Raw genomic sequence first — 16,361 nt, 5'->3', positions numbered from 1 at the left:
ATATATATATATATATATATATATATATATATATATCTTGTGCCTTTTTAATATAATTTTCAACTCAAAAGAGCCATATGCTTTTAACAACCAATTGTGCATAGGGCATGGATCGGTTGATTTTTAAAACAAACAACTAATTGTGTAAAAGGGAAGAAAGAAAAGAGAAAAAAAAAAAAACCACCCCACTCCGTGAGAATCTTTGTGAGATCCCACATTGGTTGGAGAGTGGAATGAAGCATTCCTTATAAGGGTGTAGAAACCTCTCCCTAGCAGACGTGTTTTAAAACCTTGAGAGGAAACCCAAAAGGGAAAGCCCAAAAATGACAATATCTGCAAGCGATGGGCTAGAGCCGTTACAAATGATATCAGAGCCAGACACCGGGCAGTGTCCCAAGAGGGGTGGATTGTGAGATCCCATATTGGTTGGAGAGGGGAACAAGGTATTCCTTATAAGGGTGTGGAAACCTCTCCCTAGCATTTTAAAACCTTGAGAGGAAGCCCAAAAGGTTAAGCCCAAAGAGGACAACATCTACTAGCGGTGGGCTATGGCTGTTACAATTTTGTTGATATTTTAAAAATGGGACGGAACTTTGGTCATCAATGAATCTTCCCATAGATTAAAAAGAATTCCCCTTTGTTCCAAATTTGGTCATCAATGAATGGGATACTCAACTAATGAGGAATTGCCTCATAGTTTTAGCTTCATTTATGCATGATGACTATGAAACAAGATCATCGCAAGTAAAAGGCCCATGGATACAATTTGGACTTGAATCGATACAGCAATCACAAGCAATAAATATAGTACAAAAACTACTTAACCACTTTAAAACTTACCTTAACCCAATATTGTGCTTTGGCGAAGGAATCTGAGCTTGTTATATCATATACAATAACTGCAACTGCAGCACCTCGATAGTAAAGTGGAGCTAATGCAGCATACCTAAATCAAGACAAATCAACAGTGATAACCTTTTGCAACAAAAATCTCTTGCAAACACGAAGTAAGCTAGAAAATGGCTACCAATGAGAATAAGGCTACTTGCTAAGAAGTTAAAAACACGTGTTCGAGGATCGAGTCCTACCTCTCTTGCCCAGCGGTATCCCATATTTCGAATTTTACCGTTGTGGAATCTTGTAAAGCTATTGTTTGTGATAAGAATGATGCTCCAACAGTAACCTGAATTTTCTCAATAAACATGTCGAATCAAACGATTGTAATTCCTTCGATAATGGAATGATAAAAGCGTAAATTAATTTGTATTGAGCATAGATTTATTTTAAGAATTTATGGACTGTAACATAGTTCTGACCTTAGACGTCGGATCAAACTGACCACGGACAAAGCGGAGAACAATACAGCTTTTACCAACACCAGAATCACCTAGCAGGACAAGCTGCATAAAGTCAGAAAGAGAGGATGATTAAAAAAATACATCATAAAAACTTTTAAGCTTCCTAAGTAAGCACAGTATTTAACTTCAAAACTCATTAAATTAAAAATAGCATTGTTTCATCTTAGCCATCCTATGTTTGTCTTCATACAGGAAAGAATTGTAAGTCAACAAATACCAACTATCAGACTAACATCGAACTCACTTAAGGGGCCTTATTCCATTAACACTAAAAAGAATCGGATTATAAGTGAATAAGCTTTGTATCTCAACACCTTTACGCGCAAATTCTTGGAATCAGCAGCATTGTTCTCTGGATTAAGCACACCCGATCGCCCAGAAGCCCTGTCTGCATTATAAACCCCCAAAAAATCATTGAAACTCGACATAAACTTCTGCAAGTAAAATTAAAAACTGAAACCCACGAAACCCTAATGCGCCCGTTAAAGAAAATCAAGGAATCGAGAAAACTCCAAACAGACCAAACAATCGACCTCCGAAATTCTCAATACACCACCGCTTCAATCAGACTTAAATAGACGAATAAAGAATCTGAAAACCCTAGCAAATCTTGAGCAACGAAATTCGAGAAAAATACCAGGGAGAGACGAGGAGCAGCCCATGGCGATCAAGGATATCTAAAACAACCGATCCAAGCACTTATCCGCCAATTGAACTTTCGTGGAGTCCACGCAACAATTGGAGAATACTGCAAAAGAGAAGAATAAACTTGCGCCTTCGGGACTGGTTCGTTAATGGCTGCCAAGAATTTCCCAATGTTTCACAATTCTCTGCTCTCAATTCAATCGCGAAGAAGAACAGTGTTGCCTCGCGTAAAAACGACACGTCTGTTTTTTACAGCAATATAACCATTTTGTTATTTATTCTTTAAAATTATGAGTTTTTTTATTTTTTTTAAAACTAATATTTAATAAGAACTAAATTGGGCTGGTCTATTGAAACTATTGGGCCACAAATTGGGCTTCACAACCGTATTGGGCCTGAACGTAATCTTAACTGTAGGCCCACCAAAGGAGTGAAATGCTGACGATAATTTAGATGTCAATAATAAATTATTTGATAAATTAGAATAGTTTTATTTCTCTTAAAATAAAAAAATTATCATTATTGAAATATTTTCGCAGGTTAGTCTTTATATATTTTCATTATTAAAATATATATATATATATATATATATATATATATATATATATATTGATATTTATTTTTTTAATTAATCATTTAACTTGGTACATAGAATCCAACATTTTTTTTTTATTTCAATATGTTTAGATATGTACTAAGGGACTTTTAAATATTTTATTTTAAACTAAATATAAATGTTATTAAATATATATATATTTTGGAGATAAGTCCTCTAATTCTTTTTGCACAATTTATTATCAATTGGGTGTAATTCAATCAAATACGCACGATCAAGAGGTCAAAGATTCAAATCTCCACCTTATATTTACTATTAAAAATCATGTTTGAGGTAACGTGTTAATTTTAGGAAATTTTTAGAAATGTTTTAATAACGAAATTATATGTACAAGATTAAAAAAAAAAAAAAAAAAAGCGAGAAAATTTTAAATTTTAAAAATAAGAAAAAATTAATAAAAAAAATTAGAAGGATTAAAAAAGGAGTACTAGGTTGTCGGCCATTAAAGGAACATTTATGAACAATTGTATGTGGTTTTTAAAAGTTAAAAACATGTCACTTACTTTATTATTTTGGCCACATTAATTAATTTATTTTTAATACTCAGCCNGACTTAAATAGACGAATAAAGAATCTGAAAACCCTAGCAAATCTTGAGCAACGAAATTCGAGAAAAATACCAGGGAGAGACGAGGAGCAGCCCATGGCGATCAAGGATATCTAAAACAACCGATCCAAGCACTTATCCGCCAATTGAACTTTCGTGGAGTCCACGCAACAATTGGAGAATACTGCAAAAGAGAAGAATAAACTTGCGCCTTCGGGACTGGTTCGTTAATGGCTGCCAAGAATTTCCCAATGTTTCACAATTCTCTGCTCTCAATTCAATCGCGAAGAAGAACAGTGTTGCCTCGCGTAAAAACGACACGTCTGTTTTTTACAGCAATATAACCATTTTGTTATTTATTCTTTAAAATTATGAGTTTTTTTATTTTTTTTAAAACTAATATTTAATAAGAACTAAATTGGGCTGGTCTATTGAAACTATTGGGCCACAAATTGGGCTTCACAACCGTATTGGGCCTGAACGTAATCTTAACTGTAGGCCCACCAAAGGAGTGAAATGCTGACGATAATTTAGATGTCAATAATAAATTATTTGATAAATTAGAATAGTTTTATTTCTCTTAAAATAAAAAAATTATCATTATTGAAATATTTTCGCAGGTTAGTCTTTATATATTTTCATTATTAAAATATATATATATATATATATATATATATATATATATATATATTGATATTTATTTTTTTAATTAATCATTTAACTTGGTACATAGAATCCAACATTTTTTTTTTATTTCAATATGTTTAGATATGTACTAAGGGACTTTTAAATATTTTATTTTAAACTAAATATAAATGTTATTAAATATATATATATTTTGGAGATAAGTCCTCTAATTCTTTTTGCACAATTTATTATCAATTGGGTGTAATTCAATCAAATACGCACGATCAAGAGGTCAAAGATTCAAATCTCCACCTTATATTTACTATTAAAAATCATGTTTGAGGTAACGTGTTAATTTTAGGAAATTTTTAGAAATGTTTTAATAACGAAAATATATAATACCTTTTCTAGTTATTTTATTCTTTAAAAAAAGAACAAAGAAAAAAAAAAAAAAAAAAAAAAANTGAACAATTGTATGTGGTTTTTAAAAGTTAAAAACATGTCACTTACTTTATTATTTTGGCCACATTAATTAATTTATTTTTAATACTCAGCCCTTTATTTTTCCTCTTTTTTATTAAATTATTATTACCAACCAACAAACAACAAATAACTCCTGATTGTAATTTAATTTACAATAAATAAATAAATATATATAGGACGAAATCAGTCTAATGACATCTCATAAATTATATAACAATATTTTTATGGACGTTTTTTTTTTAAATTAAGAATGTTGTTGAAACTATATTTTATTTTACATATTAATTTAATTCAACGTAAATATAGTCAATATATATATATATATATATAATTTGGATATTAAATGAAATATTTAATAAATAAAAATAAAACTATGGTGAAATGGGAGGACCAAGTGACAGAGAGTACAATTAATTGTTGTAGAGACAGTGAGTGAAGAATATGTAGCATTATTAGTGGGGCCCACAAGGGCTGCACCAATCACATTGCCTTATCAGTTTTGGAATATTTCATTAATTACTTTTTCTGCTTACAATCTTCATTTTTTCTTCACCCTTATCATTATACTATTTTCCACCCAATTTTTTTTTTTTTAAAATTAATTAACCCATCTTTATTTTTTTATATATTTATTTAATATAATCTTTTCTCCAAAATAAACATTTTTTAAAAATATAAATTTAATTAAATATACCGAAGAACAAATAATTCATTATTTAATAAAAATATATATTAGTATAATTCGTTGGGATATTTTTAATTATGTGTTATACTATGCCCCCACTTTACAACTTAATTACGATATAACCATATATTTATAATTTTCTTAATTTAATAAATAAAAATGTAACAACCAAGCCGAATTCATTGAAGGAATTAATTAATTCTCTAATTATTAACTTAACAACCTTTGAATTCATAATACATTGTTTAAGTAATGGACCATTTTGCCCTCAAATTTAAATTTAATTAATTATAGAGACACTAATCCACGTAACATAGGTTAAGGACGATCAAGTAATTTAGGGCTTTTTTTTCGTTAATGTGGATGAGAAATCGAGCTATCGACCTTTGAGATGATAATTAATATCTTATCAATTTAGCGGTATACTTGAATTTTTTTTAATAATCGTGAAGTGGGAGATCGAGCTGTTGACTTTGAAATAGCAATCAGGACCGCAACACCTAGCTATACTCAGAATCGTAATTTAGATTTAAATCTCGTACTCGCTCAATACTCGTTTCTTGTGCTCAATTTTCTTCATGTACACCGAGAGTGCAAATCTACGATCCCTGATATCATATAGATTTTGAGCGTTCAAGACCATTATTTAAGTTGGTACGAGACTCGTGAATCCTGATCGTGTCAAACTTTAAGATATATAGCAAAACCCCACAAAGATATGTAAAAAGTAGACGTTTCATAATTGACTTATGGCTCAAAATCGAGATTCCATTTACATTCAAAACACGACTAAAATAAAAAAACAAAACCCATCGAGCTTCTAAATGACACCGTAAAGTAGACAATATTCGTATAGTTTAATTAAGCTATGCACGGAGCAGTACTCGAGAATCCAACGACAGCCCACAAAAACTTACACTGAAAGTGAACAATATCTTACTATTACGAAGACGCGGAGTGCGTCGTTGATCTGATTGAGCTATGCGCGGAGTCGGGAATCGAGGAGAGTAGGGGGAAGTGGCCCCCTAAGCTAAGTGGCAAAGGGAGGTGGAAAGCAATCTAGGACTTGGACTTGTAAGAGAAAGGAACAGCTCATATATATTAATTTCCATTTAAGCTCCTTGTCTTTGAGCCCTCGTGTGTATATATCCACCTTAAATCTTCCATCTTTCCACTCATTCTCACTCCTTTCTTTCAATTTTCTCTCTCTTGTTCTTATTCTCTCTCCTGTTCTTGTTCATGTTCATCAACAACTCAATCACAGCCATAATTTGCTTGTGCGGCATCATCAAGATTCACAATGATTTTTTAGAGTTCATGTTTTTTTGAAGCTTGTTTGGTTGAGAATCTTGATGATGCTGCATTAGCAATAGCTTCAATGGCTATATATATATATATGTATATATGTATATGTATATGTATATATCTTGGGATCTCAACAATCTAATACTCATAAAGGTTAGTTATGTTCTTCCCTTTTCAATTCAAAGCTCTAATCTTCATCCATGGCGGTTTTCTTTCTTGATTTGAGTTGATGGGTCTCGAGATTTCGATCTCGAAACCCAAAAAAGTTTAGGGTTTTTCGAGTTGGAAAATCAAACTAACCCGATTTTCGAGTTTCATAGATGGCGGGTCAGTTATTATTTGTTAAAAGAGGATAAAGTTTAAATCTTTAGCGTTATCGAAGCAACGATTCAGATGAATTTGAGAGAAAACTTTAAAATTTCAAATGGGTTGTCTTTTTTTCATTGTTTTATTTGTCCCTGTTGTTCGAGGGAGTTGTTTTCAGTTACTCGTGAATTTTCAAGTCCCCTGATTCGAGTTGTAGGCAAGATTTTGACTCTCTGAGATTCAATCCATCACGTGCATATAAAAACTGGTCAGCCTCGAAGAACTTATCGACCGACAAACTAGGCAGAGGATCGAACCTGAGGAAGACTTGAAAAATAAATTAAGGGTTTTTTTCCTCACTCTTTGTTGTTTATGTGGGCAAGATTTTGGCTCTCTGAGACTCAATCTACCGAGCGCATATAAAAGCTCGTCAATCTCAAAGATCTTATCGGCCGACAAACTGGACAGAGGATCGAACATGAAGAAGATGAGAAAAATAAATGAAGGAGTTTTTTTTCTTCTCTTCGTTGTTTTTGTGGGCAAGATTTTGGCTCTCTGGAACTCAATCTATCGAACGCATATACAAGCTCGTCAATCTCAAAGATCTTATCAGAGGATCAAACACAAGAAATCGAAAAAAAAAAAATTAAGGGTTTTTTTTTCTCTCTCTTTGTTGTTTTTGTGGGTCTAGAGAGAGAGAGATTGAGTGAGTGACATGTATCTTCTTTGATTGGGGATTGGCCATTGGGAGAGATGGCCATGAAAATGAAAAACCAAACCAAACGACACACGAATTCAAGGCTGTTATGAGTCTTCCGTACTGTTGTTTCTGTCCCACATCGGCTGTACGCAACAATTTGGTCCTCAATAAAAACCCTAATATATATATATACACACGTATATATATATATATGTGTGTGCGCGCATATTTGTACACATTTTTTTTCCCCATTTTTGTAAACCCTAATTTTTCAATTTGGAGTAATGTTCCAATTTGGGTGGACTTCTATTTTTGCAATTTTTAGAAATAGACTAAAATGGAATGAAGTTTTAATTGTAATTTATGATTGGATTGTCGGTCTTACTATGATTTGATGTATAAAACGTCTATTCTCAAAAGAAAAAATAATCTCGAGCGTGTTTGAGCTATCTATAATATAAATTCACGGCTCTGATTTCCTTACAACGCTAACCTCCCGATGCCAAACTTATCCCGCGAGAAAGATACAAATTCTCGTAGATCTATGCAAGATTTATCAAATTAAACCATGATATCTTAATGCCTACGAGCGGTTGGTTTATGTCTAAAACTAGAGGTGTTGTGGATTGTGTTGACTCGGGTTGAGACATTTTTTAGACCAAACGTAATTGTTTATTAAATAATGAACCCAACTCAACCCGACCATAAATATTTTGAGTTAGGTTGGGTTCGAGTAATTTATCAAATATTTACTCTTAATAAAAATAAACATTAGTTGGTAAAATATTTATTTATTTATTTTTAAACATTTAATTAAGATTTGTCGCTCAATTTCAAAATATTTAAAAAATTTATTATCGAAATAGTTAAAAGTTATTTTTAAGAGTGGTTGGAGAATAAATAATTATGAAATTAAATAATACGTAAAATAAATATACGTATGAATAATTATATAATTAGCAAAAATGTATATTTTAAAATCAACCATAGTCCATGAGAGGATATTATTAATGTATATGTTCGTTGTTCCTATCAATCTCGTTCTGCAAACATGTTACCTTCCGATCCATATTAGCTAGAATATTTCTCATTGGGACGGGCAGGAAAGACTGCGTAGATGCTGCAAGAAATTTCGACAACAAAACCACGAGACGAATACAAATAGAAAATTATCAAACGTTGCAAGAAGTATAGCTCCTAATATCACGGGGATGACAAAGCAGGGTCGGGATATCCCCACCCTTTGAGCTGAACCTGAGGTCTCCAAGCTCACTAGTTAGCGTATGAGAGGATTATCGTACATATAAGAACGATAGTGGTTGTAACGGTCTAAGCCCACCGCTAGCAGACAGTGCCCACTTTGGCCTGTTACGTCAATTTTAAAACGCGTCTACTAGAGAGAGATTTTCATATCCGTATAAGGAATGCTTCGGTCCAGCAAGAGCGTCATCGCTGACACACCGCTAGGTGTTTATTAGATATTGTCCACTTTAGCCCATTAAGTATCGTCGCTCGCCTCACGGTTTTAAAGCGTGTCTACTAAGGAGAGGTTTCGACACCCTTATAAAGTGTTTCGTTTCCCTCTCTAACTGATATGGAATTTCACCGTAGTGTCGGAATATTTCAACCCTCCAAACTAGACTTTTAATAGGGCATGAGAAGATTACCGTACATATATCTTAAATTAAATTATTTTTAAATTACCGTAAGTACGAGAAGGAAGAGTTTATTTTTAAATTAAATTAATATATCTTAAAATGTTAATTTTTTTTTAAGCTTTAGGATTAAATAAATGCGAGTTAATAAATTTAAATTTTAAAGGAAAAAATAAAGAGTGTATTTTTAAAAGCTTTATTTATTTATTTATTAATATAAACCTGCTATTAACAAATTTTGCTATAAATAATCGGTTTTTGGTCGTTCGCGCTAGTTAGATTTCGGCCTAATCGGAACCAATGCCGTTCTCCCAAACTCTCGATCGTATTAGGTGAAAGGAAATTTCGGTCGCCAAGAAATTGTTTGCTTGTGATTTGTGATTTCTACAATGGAAGCATAAGGGAGGAGTATTGCAAACAAGATCAATGGATTCACAAAATCTACCTCCGAAGGTTTGAAATTTTTCCCAGTTTGATAATTCCTTTATCAGGTTTTTGTTGAGATTTTATTGCGATTATTGTTCCATACTCCTGTTCGATATTTCGATTGGGTGGGTTAGGTCATGGGAATCGAATGTTTCTGTTTGTTTGTTGCGACTGTTTGGTGCGAATCGATCGATTTCAACGATTCTAGGGTTTTATTTAGGGCTTTGTTAGCTATTCAGGAGTAATACAGCTAATTACTTAAAGACGCGATGTCGAAGGTGTGAAGATTATGATGTCAGAGAGTCGGAAAAGATGGAACTACATGCTCAGGATCGGCTTCATCTGGATCGTGATTGATATGGTAAGTTCCGACGGGAGACACTGGATCGATCTCCGTGTCTTAGGAGAAGCTTGAGCCCTCACGGAATTGATGGCTCCCGACGCGAAGTAGGATTTGGTTCATAGGGTTGATACCACTGAAAGGAGGGACGAGTATTATCATCTGAGAACTGGAAGGAACAATATCTTCGGGTCAAGCGAGGAATGCTCAAATAAGAGGAAGTATTCCTGCACAATGATCACAGGCAGCTTTCGGATTCGCAGCACACATGTTTTACCCGAGCCAAGGAAATTTTCTGCTGTCAACAAAGTTGTAGATTATAAGCATGACGTTCGGTATAGGCATGATGATTCAAGAATTAGGAACGAAAGCGAAATTATTGAAGGGAGATGTTCAAATGGCCGTGGAAGGATGACGGATCAGAAAATTTAGGCTTTAGAAAAGAGCACGCAATGGATATCGGTCCGACATCAATTTATAAAGACTTCTTACCATCTTCCCTTGATGTGCGAATTCTTGACAATGAAGGACTCAACTTTTGAAACCACGTAGTTTCAGATAAACCTCAAGTCTCACGTTCACTTAAATTTGAAGAAAGCTGGAGGTTTAATTTAAGGAATATTGGATATTCTGCCGAGGAAATGAGAGCTCTTCGTCAGGACACTGTAATATGGGTTCCTGAGGTCTTGCCAAAGGAAAAGGCAGTGGTTCACAAGGAGGATCTTGTCATCTGGCCTCCTGTTATTATCGTCTGCAACATTTTTCTGTCACACAGCAATCCCGATAAGCGGAGAGTTGTAACGATTGAAGCTCTCGAGTCTTTCTTAAGAAGTAAGTAACATTTTATACTTCAAAATTATAGTGTTGATTAGTATTTGACTGAATCTCCCTCAAATAAGAAAAAAAGGGGAGACAATGAGGTCCATAGATCCGACTAATGTTGTTTAAAGTTTACTTCTACTATCAGAGCATGTCTAATGTTCCCATTTAAAGTAAATCTATGTCAAAGCATGTCTGATGTTCTCACTTGAAAGTAAATTCTTTACGTCGCGCCTGCAGATTTTGAATTGGCATTATGGTATGTAAGTTATTTTGTTATTCGGTTAAGGCGTTGGCCCTCGATTAAGAAATCCATGGTTCCAATCCCCACACAACTTATTGGACTTGAGAAAAAATATATATTTTGTTATGCAAAGGTATGAAAGCATTAACGTGCTGTTGAATGACAGGTAAAAATCTGCTAAGGGGAAGAGTGAAGATGAATTTGAGGGTGTCCTGCAGATCGAAGTGTAATGGTGTTGAAGTTCCTGTTCTGGTTGACGAATGCAGAAAGACTCGACAATGCTTTTCTGAAAGGAGAGGTGGAAGAGTGAGTTTTGAGTTGGCTGGCAAAGTGCAAAAATGGCGAAGGTAATGATTCGAAATCCAAGTGCCAATGTTGTTTTCCAGGGGAATATTGTGATATTGGAAGGAGAAAATACGATGTCGAAAAATCCGTCTATGAGCGAAACCATTTTACGGTGCTCCTCACAACATTTCTCAAACACAATGTCGAAAAATATCAACCGCAACTCAGTCTATGTTTTCTCCCACGAGGGGAGTGATAATGGGGGGAAACAAAAAGGAAGAGGAAATATACTTGGGAATTGCAGAGGATTTGGATGGCGTTGAGTTCAATGCAAAAGGAAGTTGAGTATGATAAAGAGCAGCTCAGAAAGGAAATTGTGTAGTTGTAAAATGCTCCCTCCTTTCAGGACATTTATAATTAGCATTTGTCAAAAAGTGGTAATCAAGCCGTTGCAGACGGATAGACCATGGAGAACTTGAATGTGCTATTCTTTGTCAGAAGCTTTGGACGGAGCGGGACCTGCTTAACAAAAGGAAGGAAGAGGAAGAAGAGACAATCCCGAACAGACAGCAGGGAAGGCGACCCGCCCCAGCAAACAACCGATTTGGGAAAGAAGAAAGACCTGTTAGAACATCCTATTGCTTTTAGTCGTTTGATAAGAGAATCAAGCGAAGCTTTCCCACCTCAGCAACCGAATTTGAAGGTTGGATCTCTCTTTGAGGTGATTTGACATTTGAAGCTTTGCTAAATCATCATTCTTTTGTCAGCCTTGCCATTCGTGTTCTTGAGGATCGTTGTCTCGTGAGGACAATCACCGAATCACCCACGAGTTTGTTGGGTATGACCCATACCCACAATCGAAATGGGAGAGTATTAGAACATAGAACATAGAAGATAAGTTGGTATATTTAGGACCTGGGAAAAATCAGGACATCTCATTGTTGTTGTACATAATGGGTGGGTGCTGAGAGATTCTTGTAATCATAATACAAAATAGAATGTACATATTAATGAAATACTATACAATAATAATAATTAAACCAATTGGGATATTCCCAAAGGAAACAAAATCTTATTCCAGAAAACAAGCTGCTGCGGCGGTGGCGGCAGCAGCTTCAGGCAATTCTGATGCTTGAATTGCTTCGGCAATTCTGAGTGCTACTACGGCTTTGTAAGCTGCCAAATCTGCATTCTCCAACAGCAACTGTGCCCTTTGCCGCTTACTAACAGCGCTCTCCATGCATCTCTCTGCTGCTGCCTTGGCTTCTTCATACTTTTGCACAGCATTTTGTTCCTCCACAGCATCTCGTCTCGAAACTATGGCTGCACAAAGACCGTCCGTCATCAACTCGACGTCAAGACGATAAACGCTATGCATAAAGAAAACAAGCACAAATGGTAAACAAATAGAGCCAATAATCATCAAGGCTGCCCAGGAATTCTACCTTTTAAAATACTTGATTGGGTAGCTCTCCCACTCCCAGATTGGCTAGGCTGTCTTTTGATTGATCGTTTTCTTCGCATGATCGGTTTCGGTACCACAGGAGGTTTCCTCTTTGATTGATGTGCCTGGAAGATCATCCAAATAATTATTCACTTATGGTCTTAAAAACAAATGCACACCGAACATGTATAGCGAAAAAAGTACCTGGAAAACTCGTATCAGACATGATTTTCTTTGTCTTCGTTTCCTTGTCCAGTAAGTAAACAATGACTCGACTGTCGATCGACTACCAAGAAGCATGAACATATCAGTAGGTGCTTTCTCATCAGAGAAGGCATCGGGATTACAGAATAATTCCTTCTCAAAAGCGTCGATCATCAGCTCAAAACTATCCCCCGAAAGACATTCATGTTGCTTGTCTGTTGCAATAAGCTTGTCATTAAACTTGCTTAACCATTCCTCATCCTCAGAGTCCATGTCGTAGTTGGCTGTACTCTTCGCCCTCGCTCTACATACCTCATCGTCGTTTACAGAGATGTATGTATCTGGCCTTTTGAAGTAAGTACAGCTACTATCGACGTAATCTGGAACTTCAGACACTCTAGGCACGGGAATGGCTTTAGCAGTAAAACACGGTATATTGCGATCAGAACACTCCTTGTATAGATCCTTGAAAATTAACCAATCCCTGCGATTCGGAAACTCCAGCTTCCAACCATTATCAGCTGACCACAATATCGCATGTGTAAAACGATTGCAATAAGCGGGCTTCATAACCGTTTCTGCTTTGTGGGTGTATCGAGTTGAACCATTTTTCTTGACCGCTAGAAGCCATTCACACGAGGCAGAGAACTCCAACACAATGTTAGCTCCCTCTTCTCTCATACATCTATCAGCTTCTACAATTAATATATTGGCATTGCAGCATGATGAATCAACATCCATTGCCGATCCCAATGCAGTCGAACTCACACGCCCAGAAGAATCTCTAAGGGCGGAGTTCTTGTGCCTGTTACAAGATGCTACAGAAGGAAAAGATACACTGCGTTTCATATCATCAATCCCAAAAATGCCAACAGTTTTTTGCATAGCAGCAAGAGAATGGCTTCTAGGTCTCCTCATTCTCAGTGAACTTCTCCTTTTCCGTATACCACGAGAGCTGAAACCATTTCTATATTGCAAGGCCCGACTACCTAACCTCGAAGCTCTAACAGACAACTGTGAATTAGATCGAGTATTGGTATGATCGACTCCAAAGGCCACGGTTTTGCAATCCAAAGAACTTCTTACAGGAGGATTGGAAACATGTTGCTCTTCCACCATGCTGTCTTCTTCACTATCACTACTCATATCTACATCTAACTGTTCGTTATTATATACAAGACGAGCTTGAATCCGAGTCTGTCTAAGAAACATCTTGGAATGTAAGTACATAAAAGGGAAAGGAACAGCAGAAAAATCCAAATGAAACATTGGAATACACTGCCTGCTCCCAAAAATCACACACATTCCAGAACTTCCAGTAGGAGGATAACCCTGAAAGACAGGTCAAGATCAAATCAATGAAATGCCTAACTTAAACAGTATTTACTTTGATCAAGAAACAAGGGAATGAAATCTCTAAAGCCCATTTCACAAATTTTCAACACAGAATCCAATTATCAGCCTAGAAAACAAGTGTATCTAAACGCACAACTACGTTAATAAGGTAAAAATACCTGCAAGAAACGCATTCCTGTCGAAGCAAATACTCCATTGATCGTATTGGATAACAAAAATGAAGATAACTTGGCCACATTCAGCTCAGGACTGTTCAAGTGTCTAAGAACCGATTGTATAAAATCGGAAAAACAGCCATTATTGATACTACTCCCGGCGAAAATAGTAAGAACCCGATCGCGGGGCAGCGGTGGTGAAACGCTAGGCCTATGGAAATGCAGCTTAGTAGAACGTCCACTTGCAGTAGGCTCCCAATGTGTAATGTCAGTCTTCCTAGATCTCTGTCTTCGAATGAAGCGGAGTCCAAACATCCTATCCCCTGATATAGCATTATCACCCTCCATTTCATCAAAACCATAGCCATTTTCGGGACGACCCCGCTTCCTCTTCCTGCTATAAACCTTCCCAAACATTCTATCCACATCACCAGACTCGCCATCGCTACCAATTCTAGGCAAAACCTTCAGTGGTTCAGGGACTTTCACTACACAAGCATCCTCCTCCTCACGAATGTTAACAACGACGACCCTCTTTGGCTTGACATTTCGAACTTGGGTCCACTTCCCATGGAGCCTAACCTGACCACTTCCGCCACCATTTCCTCTGCTGTCGATAACAGGGTACCAGTCACTGGCATCCTTAGATTTCTTAAGCTTCACCTCACCCGATTCAGGCCAGAGCCGTCTACCAGACCTTAGAACTCTAGCTCCATCAAGACCCTTAACCAATCCAAAAACTCTCGTCCTTCTCATCCCAGACGGCATTGCCGTACGGTTATAGAGAATTAACACCACCCACCAATCAAATTCTCTATCTTAGAATCGACTCAGTCACCAAACTCTGACCGGCATCGGAACCGGCGGCCGTGGAAGTAAAGCCACGCCAGTGATTAACAACCACCTACTCGCTCAAACCAGTGTATGTATACACGATGATCCAGAATTTTGAAATTCAATCTAACACGAAAACAAGACTTGGCGCCAAAGATTTCGAAGCGAGGAAAAATTTAAAATCAAACATCGGAACAAGCAGAGAGCACCAACATGAAATTACAAAAACAAAAAAAAAAAAAAAACAAAATCAAAAAATCTTCACCACAGTATCTCTACAATAATCTAGATTCAAACCTAAAAAACCAACAAAAAAAAAAATTCAAAGATCCATTTACAGAGGCTATAAAAAACCCCGAAAAAAACGTCGACAAAAACAAAGACGGAGAACCCAAAAAAGAACTCGAAAGATTAGATCCGAAAAAATGACGGAGAATCGGTGAGAGTGAGAGCGTCTCATACAAACTGACAGAGAAGAGAGAGAGAGAGAGAGAGACGACGGCTAGGGTTTATGATAAAAACCACTGGGGAAATGGGGGCGGGAAGAAGGGGGAAAAAAGCGGTCGCCGACTGAGGAGAACCGCTGGATGAAAAGATCGACGGCCAGATTCTCCCTAGAGGTGTGAAGAAAAATTTTGGTTACAGAGGCGAATTCGATTCAGCTTCTAGGGTTTTCTCTTTTTATTATTTTTTTATTTTAAAAAAAATTGATTTTTGCAATTTATTTTAAGGAGTGGGAAAAGAAAAAGGCGGGTTTGATATTTTGGAGTCCGCGAATTTGGGTGCAATTACTAAAGTAGGTCTCGACGTGGCCACATACTTGAATGACAGCTGGCATCAATTTTAAAATAATATTAAATATTTGTGTCGTGTTTGCATTTGCATGGTCCGTATCGGAAGCCGGAATTTAAAAAATATTAATATATAATTTATTGTGATCAATGACATAATACAATTAAAAAAATGAGTTTTTATTATTAATTTTTCCAAAACGTTCATATCTAATATTAAAATATAATTATTACTTTTAAATTTAAAAACTAAATTTATATATATATATATATATATATATAATTTTTTTTTTAATACAATAAAAATATTGATTCATCTCTCGTTTCTATATCAAACTCATAGTTGTACGAAATATATCCAACGGTGAAAGTTTGACGCCTTGATTAGTAATGGACGGTTCATTTCTGTCCTTTTTAAGCTCAACAGTTACGGGAGTGAAAAATTTGAAACGTTAATAATAATTGATATCTTATCTACCGAACCATTGTAATGGGTCATAATGTTTGTTGAAATCATACTAATAACAAATTTTTAA

The 16,361-nt window shown here is 35.7% G+C and overlaps 3 protein-coding genes across 5 annotated transcripts in view; 1 reads left to right on the top strand and 2 right to left on the bottom strand.

The window, feature by feature from the left end:
* LOC111807995 (ras-related protein RABF1-like) overlaps positions 1 to 3,498 on the bottom strand; it is a 5,375-nt gene extending 1,877 nt beyond the window's left edge. The window contains exons 1-5 of one of the 2 annotated variants that reach the window (XM_023693745.1): positions 3,240 to 3,498; positions 1,673 to 1,746; positions 1,317 to 1,400; positions 1,089 to 1,183; positions 841 to 946 (exon numbers count right to left, since the gene is read on the bottom strand). In XM_023693745.1, coding sequence (XP_023549513.1) covers positions 841 to 946; positions 1,089 to 1,183; positions 1,317 to 1,400; positions 1,673 to 1,746; positions 3,240 to 3,264 — 384 coding nt within the window. In that variant the 5' untranslated portion in view covers positions 3,265 to 3,498. Of the gene's footprint in view, positions 1 to 840; positions 947 to 1,088; positions 1,184 to 1,316; positions 1,401 to 1,672; positions 1,747 to 1,995; positions 2,258 to 3,239 lie in introns of those variants that run through there. The other variant, XM_023693744.1, reaches the window with a different exon arrangement.
* Positions 3,499 to 9,194: 5,696 nt separating this feature from the next.
* LOC111808905 lies at positions 9,195 to 11,620 on the top strand. Its single transcript, XM_023695139.1, has 2 exons — positions 9,195 to 10,524; positions 10,923 to 11,620. Exons 1-2 carry the CDS (start codon positions 10,335 to 10,337, stop codon positions 11,105 to 11,107), a joined length of 375 nt encoding a protein of 124 aa, XP_023550907.1. The 5' UTR covers positions 9,195 to 10,334; the 3' UTR covers positions 11,108 to 11,620.
* A 313-nt stretch (positions 11,621 to 11,933) lies between these two features.
* LOC111808903 lies at positions 11,934 to 15,735 on the bottom strand. Of its 2 annotated transcripts, none has more exons than XM_023695137.1 (4): positions 14,204 to 15,733; positions 12,690 to 14,021; positions 12,487 to 12,610; positions 11,934 to 12,364 (listed from the first exon to the last, which is right to left on the bottom strand). In XM_023695137.1, the coding sequence occupies exons 1-4, from the start codon at positions 14,966 to 14,968 to the stop codon at positions 12,114 to 12,116; spliced, it is 2,472 nt and encodes an 823-aa protein (XP_023550905.1). In that variant the 5' UTR covers positions 14,969 to 15,733; the 3' UTR covers positions 11,934 to 12,113. The 2 variants fall into 2 exon arrangements, with proteins under 2 accessions (XP_023550905.1, XP_023550906.1); XM_023695138.1 differs by having other exon boundaries at positions 12,320 to 12,411; positions 14,204 to 15,735.
* Between the last annotated feature and the right edge of the window lie 626 nt (positions 15,736 to 16,361).

Source organism: Cucurbita pepo, chromosome LG13 (genome assembly GCF_002806865.2).
Source record: "Cucurbita pepo subsp. pepo cultivar mu-cu-16 chromosome LG13, ASM280686v2, whole genome shotgun sequence".
NCBI classification, from domain to species: domain Eukaryota; kingdom Viridiplantae; phylum Streptophyta; class Magnoliopsida; order Cucurbitales; family Cucurbitaceae; genus Cucurbita; species Cucurbita pepo.
Note: the sequence above shows the minus strand (reverse complement) of the source record. Positions and strands in the feature narration are given on the sequence as shown.